The following is a 13803-nucleotide window of genomic DNA, read 5'->3' as shown; positions in this document are numbered from 1 at the left end:
CCTTCTCTTCCTGCAGTGGGGACCTGAGATGCCCATGACCATCTTGTGAATTCCCCTGTGTGTTTAAGCTGGGTTTCTAATGCTTGCAACAAAAAAAGAGGGTTATTAGGGCACAAAGGAGAAGTGCATTTATTGAAAACCTACTGTGTGCCGAAACATACAGACAGTACTTCTGGGAAATGAGCTCAATCAGGAGAAGCAGCAAATACGGTAACATACAGTAAGTGCTCAGCAAATAGTAAGCACACAGTAAGTGTTCACAAATGCTCCCCAGCGGTGGAGGCAGGGGGAGGAACAGCCATAGCGGTAAACTTTACTCTCAAAACGGTGATGTTATTCCCATTTAACAGATGGAGAAACTGAGACTCAGAAGTTAAGGGACTAGCCTGAGGTCATACAGCAAGTAGGCAGGAAAGGTGTTATTTGAATCTGGGTCTTTCTGCTCTCGTCTGAGCACAGCAGCAGGACTAGAGTGGGTGTGAAGTTGAGCATCAAAAAGTAATGGGGGGCAAGGGGAGGAGAAGAGGGGCATGCCAGCATAGATGGGGCAAAGCCTGAGTATGTGTGGACTGAACCCTAGGAGAAAATGCCAGGGAGGAAGGGGTACACCCGGAGAAGGTCCACGTGCCGCAGGGATAGTATCTGGGCCCAGGAGCACACCGAAGAAAATCGTGGACCGTGAGAGGACTCAGCATCTTAATTTCACCCTACGACTCACCGCCGGTAGACCAGTGGGGAATTTTGTTTGTTTACTTGTTTAGGGTTGTTACATTTCTTCCCATTAGTGAAGCACTGAACATATTAAGACACCAGAAGCAGCAATGAAGTGCTAATTAGTTTATAATGATCCTTTGTCCCCACAACAGATTAAATTGAAATTCTCAGAAGCCTGGACTCTGGCCAGGCCCAGGAAAGCCATGGGAAAGCGGGTGCCTTTTTTTTTTTTCCTTTAATCTCTACCATGATTATGGAGAAGAGGACAAAAATGAAAAGGAAGAGGTTTTATTCGGTCCCCAGGGTGTCGCTTGCTCCCACCGCTCCAGGTGACAGTCTAGCTGTCCAGGAATCAAGCAGCTCATTCTGGGCACACAACCGGGAAGTGCTTTTCAATGTGAGAGCTCACCTCCAGCTTCTGAATCCCCAAATTCCCAAGATCTGCCCTCTTAGCTGAAAGCAGAGGTGAAGGTCAGAGTTGCAACTGCAGTCTGAAACCAGTGTGGACCCAAAGCAAATTTACCTGCCTATTTCTGCTCCTCTTCAGGTTAAGAGAAGAAGCTTCGAGTCTGCCGTAAGAGAGATGTGCACTTGGCACATGAATCGAAGGAAGGAAGGTGCCTCCGAGCTGTCCGTACCCAGCTCGAGTGTGGCGCTGCCAGGCAGGGGGCTGTCTACGAGGCAGGGGCTGTCTACGAGGCAGGGGGCTGTGTACGAGGCAGGGGGCTGTGTACGAGGCAGGGGCTGTGTACGAGGCAGGAGGCTGTGTACGAGGCAGGAGGCTGTGTACGAGGCAGGGGGCTGTCTGCGAGGCAGGGGACTGTGTACGAGGCAGAGGCTGTCTACGAGGCAGGAGGCTGTGTACGAGGCAGGGGGCTGTGTACGAGGCAGGAGGCTGTGTACGAGGCAGGAGGCTGTGTACGAGGCAGGAGGCTGTGTACGAGGCAGGAGGCTGTCTACGAGGCAGGGGCTGGGAGGTGCTCAGGGATGGGAACTGGCTCTGCCCTGTGGCAGCTCACTGAGTTTGGGTAGATGAGAGGATTGCTGTAGTACTTGCCCCACTTTTTAGTAAGGCTCTTTAGTAAGGCCTTCATAACGAAGAATGGAAGAGAGGAAATAGTTACTGTATTTAGCCCCTAGCTCTGTGCTATTCAATCCTTACGAGGATCCTATAAAAGTCCCTATTATCCTCCTTTCCCCCCATTTCACAGACAAGGAATCTAAAGATCAGAGATGTTAAGAAATAGCCCTAGGCCTCAGGGCCAGCAGAAAGGAGGCTGCACACCCAAACTCTGTGACCTCAGAGTCCGAGTGCTCTGCAATGCTCAGCCCTGGACCTCTCCAGCCTCACCTAAGGCAGACAGTCTCAGCTCAGGGCAGGGGGGTGAGAGGAGCAGAATGGAAACACATGTTCCAAAGAATACTCTCACTATTGTTGTTAACACAGGCTTCGGAGATCTGGGCAAGATCTTTCTAGCTGGTGTGAATTTGCAGATGACAGAGTGGGAAGTATTTTAGGGGCCGCGCGTGAACGAGGTGGAATCACACGGCCTTCGCTGCAAATCCCATCGGTCCCTGAAGCGGAGCAGTATGCTTTTGTCTGCACACGGGTATAGACAGATATCATGGGGAACAACCCGAAGGCCGGGCCTGCAGTAGGGGCTTAACACCCATCTGCTGAGGCTGGTTAAAAAATGAGGGTCTACAGTTGACACCTTCCTTGTGGGGCTGAGCTTCTCGCCTCATCACGTACCTTAAGTTGATTTCCCACTGCACCACCGATCGATCCTGTCCTCCAGCCGTGAAGGCATAGCAGCCGTCATAGGAAAGGGCCATTCCCGCCACCCCGCTGGGGTGGCATATAATAGCGGATGTCTTGTGTGGATTGCCATCAACTGGTAAGATCTGAAGGCCAACCTAGAGAGGAATATGTCATTGGAAATTCAGATTCGGATAACTGGGCCCCAGGCACACTTGCATGTCACCTCCAGGGCTGTTTACTGGAAGGACCTGTGCGGCTGGAATCATCTCAGTGTGTGAGAGCCCCATTTCCTGGGGCTGGGGGTTCGCACGCACACTGACCTCTGCGGGGTGGCCGCTTAGGAGAGAAACACAGGAAGGAAGGTTTCACCCGTCTTCCTAGTCAGACGTCCAAGGTTTTCCAGAATAATTCTGGAATCCTATGATGTTGTGCTTTTCGATAGATTCTTTATTAAATGCAGAACTAAATGTAACTAGTCTGCATGTCTTTGTAAGATTTTTCCATGTAAATAAATCAGAAAGAAAAAATCCTTTGGTGACCACGTATCTTCATGAAGTACAGAAAGTGCAGTAACTCTGCTCAGAAATGCTTCCTAAGACCCAATTTTCATTCATTTATGGCAATTTTCAGTATCACTGTGGACTGGGATGAAGTCGCTGGGCTTGGCTCTGACACCCAGCATCCTGGGTCTGATGCTACTTGGGGCTGACTGCTACCCACACCACACAGAGTCGTCCCCCAGAGGCAGACAGCAAAGGCTGATACCTTGTCTCTGTTAATAAACACCATGTAACGTTTCTGCAGTTCCAAGGTGCTTTTCACTGGGAGGATCTGTATCTGCTCAATGGGAGAACCAAAAACCGGCCCAAGAAGTGTCTTTCTGCATGAGAAAAAAAAAAAAAAAAAAAGAAACATTTTTTTTTTTTTAAATTCTACAAATCTGAACGTAGGTTTCATGACTAGCTACCTTTCATGATACTGTACACATTTTGCATTCCCAATTTCCTGTCCTGTCACTCAACGAAGAGCCTCTCTCTCAACCACTGCTAACAGCTGCCATAAATAAGGGGCAACAGCTCCAAACAGCAAATGCTCCAGGGAAAGTCTGATTGTGAAGAATGCTTTTGGTGGAGGCTCTGACTTTCCTCCTTGACAGCTGAGTGAAGGGAACATTATGCCTCAAGAATGTGTACGGGAACAAGGGACGAGAAAAATGCGGTAAGGAAGTGACATGCGTTGGCGGAATATAGGGAGACACCCCTTCCCCAGTGGCAGGCCAAGAGATCAGAACGAGGTGCCATCTGTGGCTCCAGACACCGACAGACAGGTCTTCCAGTGCCACACACAGACTCCAACACACTGCCTATGAATCAGATGGTGGTGACTCGTGCCCCAGCAACGGTCAGACTTCTTTAACTCAGACTGTTAAGAATCTTATCCCAGGGGCGCCTGGGTGGCTCAGTCGTTAAGCATCTGCCTTCGGCTCAGGGCGTGATCCCAGGGTCCTGGGATCGAGCCCCACATCAGGCTCCTTCGCTGGGAGCCTGCTTCTTCCTCTTCCACTCCCCCTACCTATGTTCCCTCTCTCACTGGCTGTCTCTCTTTCTCTGTCAAATAAATAAATAAATAAATAAATAAATAAATAAATAAAATCTTTAAAAAAGAAAAAAAAAAAGAATCTGATCCAAGGTGAGGTTCTGGGACATGACCCTAAGCCCAGAGCAGTACTTTCCTGAAGCTAGCAAAACAGGAGCTCCAGGACCCCGGGCTCACCCAGGCACCTTCTGAGGCCTCGGAGGAGTCCTGCTGTGTTTTATTCTTAATTATGTATCCTTTTTCTTTTTAACAGGGCCCACAAAATTGAACACACTGCACATCCCACAAAAGCTGGCTCTGCTCCTGTGTAAGGTCAGTAGCTATGGCAATCTTTTTATATGATAAGCCTCTCATTGTTTGCCTGTGTTTTCTCCATGTCCCCTGTACCCAGCCCGTGTCTGGTGGGGACAGCACACACTCCAGGTGTGTCCCCTGACTAAATGAAGCACAAAGCCATTAAACAGGACCTTCTGTGCCAGGCACTGTGTGAGGTGCTCAGGACACAGATGCGAGAGAGATTTGGTCACTGCCACCGAGCTCACAGCCTGAAGGGGATGACAGCATGGAAGCGGTGTGAGGGGAGAGGCACGGGAACAAGCGAGTTCAGGGCTCGGAGACTGCTCTGAGGAGGGAGACATGTGAGCTGGGTCTGCAGTGGTGAGTTGGGAAGATAGGGAATATGGAGGTGACAGACAATAGGGGCAAACACAGGTGGCGCAAGGGTGTGGGAAGTGGACTGTTGTTGGAAAACTGAAGAAAACGTAAGTGGACAGGAGCGGGAGGTGGAGGGTGGTGAGCTGAGCAAGGGGGCTGGGGCCAACTGTGAGGGTGCCACGGGGGCAGGGGGGAGTCAGGCGAGTGATCCACGGTCAGGTTCATACACATGGAGACTTAGGTGAGGTGTCAGAAATGCTAAATGGCCACCTGAGGGATCAGGAACCAGTGAGCTGCAGGTTACCCTGAGCAGGGATGTCCAAGGGCCTTCCCCAAGTATCACTGAGTGGACAGAGGCAGGGAGAGCATGGCTAGGGGCAGACTCTGGTTTGAATCCCGGCTCAGACCCTTAAAGAGTAGGAGAACGTGGAACCGCCACATACTCCTGGTGGGAACGGGAGCTGGTGGCACCGCTTTGGAAAACAGTCTGGAGGTTCCTCAAATGGTTAAGCAGAGTTACCCTACGACCTGGCCTTTCCACTCTAGGTCTCTGCCCAAGAGAAATGAAGCAGGTGTCTACACAGAAACGTACACAGAAATGTAGCCCCGAAGAGAGACCACCCAAATGTCCGACAACAGGTGAATGGATTCATAGGGTATGTCTATACAACGGAATATGATCCAGCCATAAAAAAGGAATGAAACACTGACACACACTACACCACGGACGAACTCTGAACACATCTTGCTGAGTGAAAGAAGCCAGACACAAAAAGTCATATATTATATGATTCCACTTATATGAAATGTCCAGAATAGACAAATCCACAGAGAACATAGCTTGGTGGTTGCCAGGGGTGGGGCAGGAGTGGGGGAAGGAAGGGAGGGAACGGGGAATGACTGCTAATAGGTACGTGGCTTGTTTTTGGGGTGATGGGAATGCTCTTGAATTAGATAGCGGTGACGGTGGCACAACTTTGTGAATAGAGTAAAAATCACTGAAAAGGGGTAAATTTTATGATATGTAAATTATATCTTAATTTAAATTATAAATAAGAAAAAGGAAAAAAAAGTCCAACTATTCAGCTTCCCGTGCGTCAGGTTCCTCACCAGTAAATAGGAACAACAACATGCCTTCCCCTGAGACCGTGGTGAACAGGAATATATACATAAAGCACTCAGAACACTTTCGGGCACATAGGAGGAGCCATGAAACTGTCACCTAGTGTTGTTAAACATATCTGACAATAAAGTTAATATCTTTTGCTTCTGATTGAAAAATTATGACCTACTCATTGTGAACAATTTCACACATTTAGACACACGTAAGATAATCTACCTAGACCCCCACATCCCTTTAACCCCCAGGTAATCGCGGGTAACAGTTTGGTGTCTAGGACTTGAGAATTTCTTTTATATATTCTAACCTATATAATTTTATGTGAAAAGTAGATAAATCATAGAAATGTAATTTTATAGGAAAATATGTTATGTCTTGGAGATATTTCCATGTTACTACACAGAGAGCTTACTTTTCCTTTTTTTTCTTTTCTAAAAGCAGCATCAAGTTTCAGTGTAGTGACGAGTCATCATTTAACTAATCTCCTATTAATGGACATCTGGATTGTTTCCATTTTTGAAAATATTTTCGAGCAAGACATCCTTTTACTTATGTCTTGGCATACTGTGAGCTACATTCCTAGACATCAGAAGACATGATGCAATTTAGCAGAGGGGAACAAACTGCTCTCCCAAAAGGATGCCCCAGTTTCCACGTCCCCCCAACATCCAGTGAGAGTGCCCACCCTCTTATATGTTTGCCAACACTGTGCCCTGTCAATCACTTTTATTTTCCTGATCTGATTTGTGAAAAACGATATCTTGTTTTCATTTGCATCTTTGATACACTAGTGAACATCTGCTCATGGGTTTATTGGCCTTTTTCTGTGAACCGCCTTTCAAGTTCTAAATATTTTAAGTGCATTTTAAAATTGTTTTAGATTTATCATGAAAAGGCAATTCCTTCCCAATTAAGCTGTGGTTATGAGGCTTTGTTATTCCTACAACTTAAAAGATGCTTTATGCAAGGGGCTGTACTCTGGAGTGATGGAGATGTTCTGGAACTAAATACATGTGTTGGTTGCATGACATTGTGAATGCATTAAATGCCACTGAATTGCTGACTTTAAAATGGTTAGGTTTTTAAGAAGCTTTTATTTATTTATTTATTTGGGGGGGGCAGAGAGAGAGGGAGAGAATCTCAAGCAGACTCCCGCTGAGTGCAGAGAACCCCATGCAGGGTTCAATCCCACAACTCCAAGATCATGACCTGAGCCAAAATCAAGAGTCGGACACCTAAGTGACTGAGTCAACCAGAGACTCCTAAAATGGTTAATTTTTATGTTTTATGTTATCGAATTTCACTTTGATAAATTTTTTTAAAAGATGCTTTATGAAAAAATAAATAAATAAAAATAAAAAGGGGGCACCTGGGTGGCTCAGTCAGTTGGGTGTCTGCCTTTGGCTCAGGTCATGATCCCGGGGTCCTGGGATCGAGCCCTTTGTCAGGCTCCCTGCTCAGCAGGGAGCCTGCTTCTCCCTCTCCTCCCCGCTCATGCTCTCTGTTGCTATCTCTGTCTCTCTCAAATAAATAAATAAAATCTCTTTTAAAAATAAAGTAAACATAAAAAGATGCCTTATGCTAATTTCCAATTGATTGTCAGTGGCACAAACTCCAAACTGTGTGCCTCGAAGTCCCTGCTTAGTAACTGTTAGCAGGAACTTCGAGTCTGTGGCCCTCCATCCCCAATATATCTGCTCGGTGAACTCAGATTTACTCAGGACTTGCATAGCTATGGGATATTCCATATCCAAAAAGTTTGTGTCCATTAAAGATGATGTACGAAGATTCTGAGATCTTCCTAAAATTCCTTTTCTACCTATTTCTTTCAAATGTCTCCTTCCCAGTGTTTTAATATGTAAAAAAAAAAAAGTGCTAGCTTTCTCTCCTGTTCCTGCCATATGACATGGCATTTCTCAGTTATTTTTCCTTGTACCCCTCTGGAAACAAATGTAAGAAGAAGGAGAAGGAGGAGGAGGAGAAGAGGGAGAAGAAGGAGAAGAAGGAGGAGAAGGAGAAGGAGGAAAAGAAGAAGAGGAGGAGAAAGAAGAAAAAGAAGGAGAAGGGGAAGAAGAAGGAGAAGAAGACGGGGGAGGAGGAGGAAGAAGAGGAAGATGAGGAGGAGGAGGAAGAAGGAGAGGAAGAGAAGGAGGAGAAGGAGGAGAAGAAGAAGAGGAGGAGGAGGAGGGGATGGAGGAGAAGGAGGAGGAAGAAAAAGGAGCAGGAGAAGGAGAAGGGGAAGAAGAAGGAGAAGAAGACGGGGGGGAGGAGGAGGAAGAAGAGGAAGATGAGGAGGAGGAGGAAGAAGGAGAGGAAGAGAAGGAGGAGAAGGAGAAGAAGGAGAAGAAGATGATGATGATCTTGGGTGATCCTGGACTTTGACGACCTATTTTCCTGAGAAACATTTCAGAACGCTGGTCTTCTTCAAGCTCAGGGCCAGCTGCTGTTCCTTCTCCCAGGTGATGTCACTAATGCATTCTCACCTGTTGCTCCAGCCTCAGTGCCTCTGTTCTTTCCGGACATACCCACGAGGCAGCCAAACCACAGGCAGAAAGGGATGCCCTCTAGGGCTGACTAGGCAGGAGCCCATGGCCAGGGCTGCACCTGGGCCCAGTAATGCCAAGTAGAGGACAGAGTCAGAACTAGCCTCAAGTGTTAAGCAGCAACTTCTGTCACTGCTGTGAACCTCAGTGGGATACTAGTTGGTGGGGAGGGGGGGTTGTTAAAGATGTATGCAGAGCCCTGGTGCAGGGATGATGTACCATGATCTGTATCTATGATGAGGAGCAAACCCGGGGAGCCCTGGGCCTAGCAGCACAAGGGCAACCACAGACGTAGACCTATTTCAGGATGGAGGAGCTGCTGCTCTGAGATGTGGAGCTTTGGATGCTCTGGGCTTGGTCCTTTAGCTGCTCCTCTATATGCTTTTCCCCTCTGGAATCTTCTCTTGTCTCATGGCTTTAAAGCACCATGTGCTCCTGACCTCAAATGTGGACCTCCAGCCCAGCCTCTCCCAAGAACTCCACTCCCCTACCAAGATGCAAATTTCATGGTGGCAGGAACATTGCTGTTTGCATCCCTACCTTCAGCACCTCGGACAGAACCTGGCTCAGGTAGGGGCTGGGTAAATACTGAGGGAACACATGAATGCCATCAGGTAAACTTAAAGACTCCTTTAGGAACCAAGAGTAAGGAAAATCGCACAGTCAGGAGAACATGTGATTCTTGATCTCAGGGTTGAGTTTGAGCCCCACAATGGGTATAGTTTGCTTTAAAAAAATAAAATCTTTTTTAAAAATCGCACAATTGATAGTATTCAAGTGAAAATACATGTTTTTTTATCCATGAGGGAAAGATAGGGGAGTTTATAAAGCATCAGCGACTCTGTGGGTTCCTTTACTGGGTCTCGGGCACTGAGCTCTGGGTCCCTCATCTACCTGCTGTGCTAGGCTCTGGGTTGCATCCTGCCTCTGGCAACTTCCCAGCCAGGTGACCCTGGGTGAGAATTATACAACTCTTCCATGCCTCGGTTTCCTCCCCTGCATAGTGAGTGACAGTAAAGGTAGCCAAGCTCCTCGCAGGTCTGTAAGCTGGGACTTAAAAGAAGTTGGGGACGGAGAAACTGAATNNNACATCACATCAGCAGGAAGCTCCTTGGGCTTACCTGCACATTTTGGTGGTAGAATTAAAAAGTTTCACTTTGTAGCCACTGTTGCAAATGAGCAGGAAGAGTTCCTTGGTGAGTGGTGGGTACCAGACCATACAGGTGGGATAGTTGCCCTGGTCGGTGCGGTGAATGTCCAGGACCTCCAGATTGTCTCTGTAGCTCTTAAGAAGATTATACTCGATCTGCAGAGAAGCCCAGAGAGACAGACATGAGGACTGAGCCAAAGGAAGTTGGCCAATGGTCCTATTCTGGGAGAGACAGTATTGGTCCTCCTAGGAGAAGACATGCCTAGACCCTCACTCCTTTTTTTTTTTTTAGATTTTATTTATTTATTCAACAGAGATAGAGACAGCCAGCGAGAGAGGGAACACAAGCAGGGGGAGTGGGAGAGGAAGAAGCAGGCTCATAGCGGAGGAGCCTGATGTGGGGCTCGATCCCATAATGCCGGGATCACGCCCTGAGCCGAAGGCAGACGCTTAATTGCTGTGCCACCCAGGCGCCCCTAGACCCTCACTCCTAATACACCGCTATGATGGAGCATTCCTTATAAGCAAAGACAATGAGCTAAGTGCTCTAAAAACATGATGCCACTTAACATTCCTGACTCCCCTGCCAAGACATACTGTTGTGCCCATTTTACAGATTAGAAAACAGATGTTCAGAGAGGTTCGGTGGCTTGCCCAAGGTCACATAGCTAAGAAGTGGTAGGGTGAGAATTCAAATTTATGTCCAGAGGACTCCAAAACCTGAACTCTCATAGTTGTGTTATACTGTCTCCCTTACCATTATCTTGGGATCTCTTTGAGGGTACGAACTAATCCATATCTAAATCTCAGCACTTAACAGTCATAAATTAGCAGCTTGCTGATTTTCATCCATAGGTAGGTTTTGGTGGCCAGACCATAATGAACGATGACTGGATGGCCATAAAAAAGGAGAGAAGGGGATGGAAGAAAGGGAGGGAGTGAGGAACAAAGTTAAGATGGAGAGATACAGATCCTCTTTGACTCACGATGGGGTTACATTCCAATAATCCATTGTAAGTTGAAAATATCATAGATCAAAAATGCATTTAATACACCTAAGCTACCAAACCCCATAGCCTAACCTGGCCCACCCTAAACGTGCTCAGAACACTGACATGAGCCCACAGTTGGGCCAAATCACCTACCATGAACCCTGTTTTAGAATAAAGTGTGACTATCCCGTGTAATTTATTGAATTCTGTACTGAGAGTGACAAACAGAACAGCTGTGCGGGTGCAGGTGGCAGTCAGTGTATCGGCTGTCGGCCCTCACGGTTGCATGGCTGACAGGGAGCTATGGCCGCTGCCTAGCATCACAAGAGAGGATGGGACCACAGATCGCGAGCCTGGGACAAGACCCAAATTCAAAATGCCAAATACAGTTTCTACTGAAAAGAGTATTGGTTTTGCACATCCTTGAGACCAAATGTCAACTCAGAGAGGTCTATGCTACCTCGTTGTACATTCATTTTCTCCAACAAGCACCCAGACTGTGGGCCAGGTTCTATGCCAGATGCCAGGGACACAACAAGAATGAAACACACGCTGTCCCGGTGGCGAGGTAAACGGACACTGAGCAGCTCACCAAGAGCCGATCTCTCCCGAGGCTCAGCAGTCTCGGCTTATTGCTGTCCAGATGAACCCCAAACAGGAGACTGCGGATGCTTTTGCGATGAGAACGAAGCCTTGCCAGATATTCCCAGACCCGGTGTCCATTCTTGACAACCACCACGTAAACGGCCACAGTAAAATGCGCATCCTGAACAGGAGCCAAAGAGCAGAAGTTACTCCTTCTGAAGTTTGGTAACTTAAAATCATCACCATGTTTTTCATACTACTGTTGCCTTGAGAATATTTTATCCAAAAAGAAATTTTAGTCTATCTGAGCAAGTAATAAAATCACACCCATTTTACAGATGAGAAAATTAAGGTTAAAAGTCGCTAACCCACAGAGAAAAGGGGGGGGGTGTGCAGAAAGCATCTACTTGACACTGTGGCCTGACTCTTCTTTCCGGTTCCCCACCTCATTCTGTGTGGAAAACTGAAACCCTGCCTTTTGCCTTTGTCCTCCCTTCTCTGCGTCCAGCTACACAAAACGAAAAAGGTATGAGTTCTAAAAAGTGTTGCAGCTGAGGGTGAACCAGGTGGGAGAGAGTGCGAGAGCAGCCTGGAGGGAAGGGGGCACCTGAGTCAGGGGCTGCAGGGGTGCAGAGGCTCAGCGGGGGGCCTGTAAAGGTGTGGAGCACACAGACCAGGGGAGGGGCCAGGCACAGAGGCAGGGGTGGGGGAGCAGCAGGGATGTGGGAAGCTGCCACGGCTCTTCCCCCTCACCCAACATCAAGGCAAGATGAGCACACGGCAGACCAGGAGAGCTGGCAGGAAGGGCCAGGATAAAGGTCTCCGAAAATCTTTACTGAGCTTAAGAGCCCTATTCACAGAGGGAAGGAATAGAATCCAAAACACTGGGGGGAAGATGGTGCTTTGAGAGAAATGAGAATGTCACCTTGTCAAAAAATCAAAGGAAAAGATGAAAGAATGGAAGCCGAGAAATGGGTCCAGAAACCAACACACCAAAATGAACCGTCAGGATGGCAGAATCCCCGTCTGCAAGTCCTGAGGCCTGGTCTCGTTTCGAGTGAGAGTCCCTCCTCTCTTTCCAGTGGCTTTGTGGAGATACAGTTCACACCGCACACAATTCACACCTTCCAAGTGTTCAACTTGGTGGTTTTTAGAGTATTCACAGAGCTCTGGCTCACCACAATTTTAGAGCATTTTCATGACCCCCAAAGAACCCTGAGTGCACTAGCAGTCACTCCCCATCCCCCCCACTGCGCCCCCCACTTCCCCAGACCCCCTCCCTTCTGGTTGTAAACCAGGGTGCTGATCACTGGACAGCACCCAGTGGGAACACTTACAGCCGTTGCCATGTACTGCGAGTCATGGGAGAAGCTGATATGAGTCACACTGGTTCTGGAATATTTGAAAGGCTCTGGGATTTGGTTTTCTAAGGACATTGAGTCAAGAATGTAAACTGTCCCCTCAGTGAAGCCAGCTCCAAGAAGGACTCCTGAAATCACAAGCCGGAGAACAATACTGGAAAAAGACTTCATTCCTTCAACAGACATCAGCTCTGGGCCAGGCCATGTTCTAGGTGCTGAGGAAACAGCAATGAACACGACAGTCCCTGGCAGCATGAGGCTCTGGGGTGAGTGCTCAGACACTACTAGGCACAGAGTGCTGCGGGGTTAAGAGGGACAAGGTGTCTCATCTAGCCTGCTGGGTGGACAGCAGTTAAGGTAAACTTCCTGGAGCTATCCCAGCCAGCAAGCCATTTGGGTCTGTTTTTGACTTGGAGCCCAAGACAGGCTGCTATAATGAAAATACCTTCAGGATTGTAGGTTAGACTCTGGACGCCAAGCCCCTTCTTAAAGACCCTGCTGAAAAGGTACTTTTTCTTTTCATAATCCCACACTTTGATCATCCCACAGAAACTCCCAATGGCGATGAGGGGTTGATACGGGTGGCAGGAGATGGCACAAATGGCATCCTTGGGCTCCACGAATAACTTCTCCAGTTTGGTCCCATCTGTCGTTAAGTGGTACACTGTCGCATCAGCTGTTCCAATGATAAGATTCCTGTTTGCCAAGGGGAGACCCAACAGTCTCAGTGTTTGCAGGGAATGGGGCAGCCAGCTATTCTGCTTCCAATTGCACATGAAACGCCTCTGTCGTCTGTAATTTAGTGACATTATTAACCCAACATCTCCAAAAATATACTACCAATACCCAACAGCCTCCATTTGCAAGTGAAAAAGCCCACATTTCTACATGTAAATTGAGTCATTAAGTATGCAGATGGACAGTCAGTTGTACAATTAGCTAATCTGCACATGCAAATATTCATTTGTGTATGCAAATATGGAGTTTGGTGCACACATACAGATGTGCCTGCAAATACTGCAAGGGTAATTAAGCAGACTCACAGATAATTCAGTCTTGAAATGTTATGGCTATTAATTATCAAATGCCTTTAACCGCAGCGCTAGGACAAACTCGGCTTCAAGAAAAGACACCAAGCTACAGCAAAGGACTCCAAACACAACAGAGATTAGAGCTCAGGGATAAGCCCTTTCCAGTTCCCAGTCGCTAAAGATTCTTACAACGAAAATAATGCTTCATTTAAAAAAAAAAAAAATGATTGCACAGTGATTATAATCAGCCGTGGAGATCTACGAGCCCCATAAAGGACTGATGAGGAAATCCCAT

At 47.5% G+C, this 13803-nt stretch overlaps 1 protein-coding gene across 1 annotated transcript in view; it reads right to left on the bottom strand.

Moving 5' to 3' along the window:
- CFAP251 (cilia and flagella associated protein 251) overlaps window positions 1–13803 on the bottom strand; it is a 66963-nt gene that overhangs the window by 24060 nt on the left and 29100 nt on the right. The window contains exons 13-18 of the mRNA XM_040619971.1: window positions 12923–13173; window positions 12454–12605; window positions 11124–11297; window positions 9511–9695; window positions 3242–3356; window positions 2468–2631 (exon numbers count right to left, since the gene is read on the bottom strand). Coding sequence (XP_040475905.1) covers window positions 2468–2631; window positions 3242–3356; window positions 9511–9695; window positions 11124–11297; window positions 12454–12605; window positions 12923–13173 — 1041 coding nt within the window. The remainder of the gene's footprint in view (window positions 1–2467; window positions 2632–3241; window positions 3357–9510; window positions 9696–11123; window positions 11298–12453; window positions 12606–12922; window positions 13174–13803) is intronic.

Source organism: Ursus maritimus, unplaced genomic scaffold, assembly GCF_017311325.1.
Source record: "Ursus maritimus isolate PB19 unplaced genomic scaffold, ASM1731132v1 scaffold_33, whole genome shotgun sequence".
NCBI classification, from domain to species: Eukaryota; Metazoa; Chordata; class Mammalia; order Carnivora; family Ursidae; genus Ursus; species Ursus maritimus.
The sequence above is the reverse complement of the archived record's forward strand: the minus strand, read 5'-3'. Positions and strand labels throughout refer to the sequence as shown.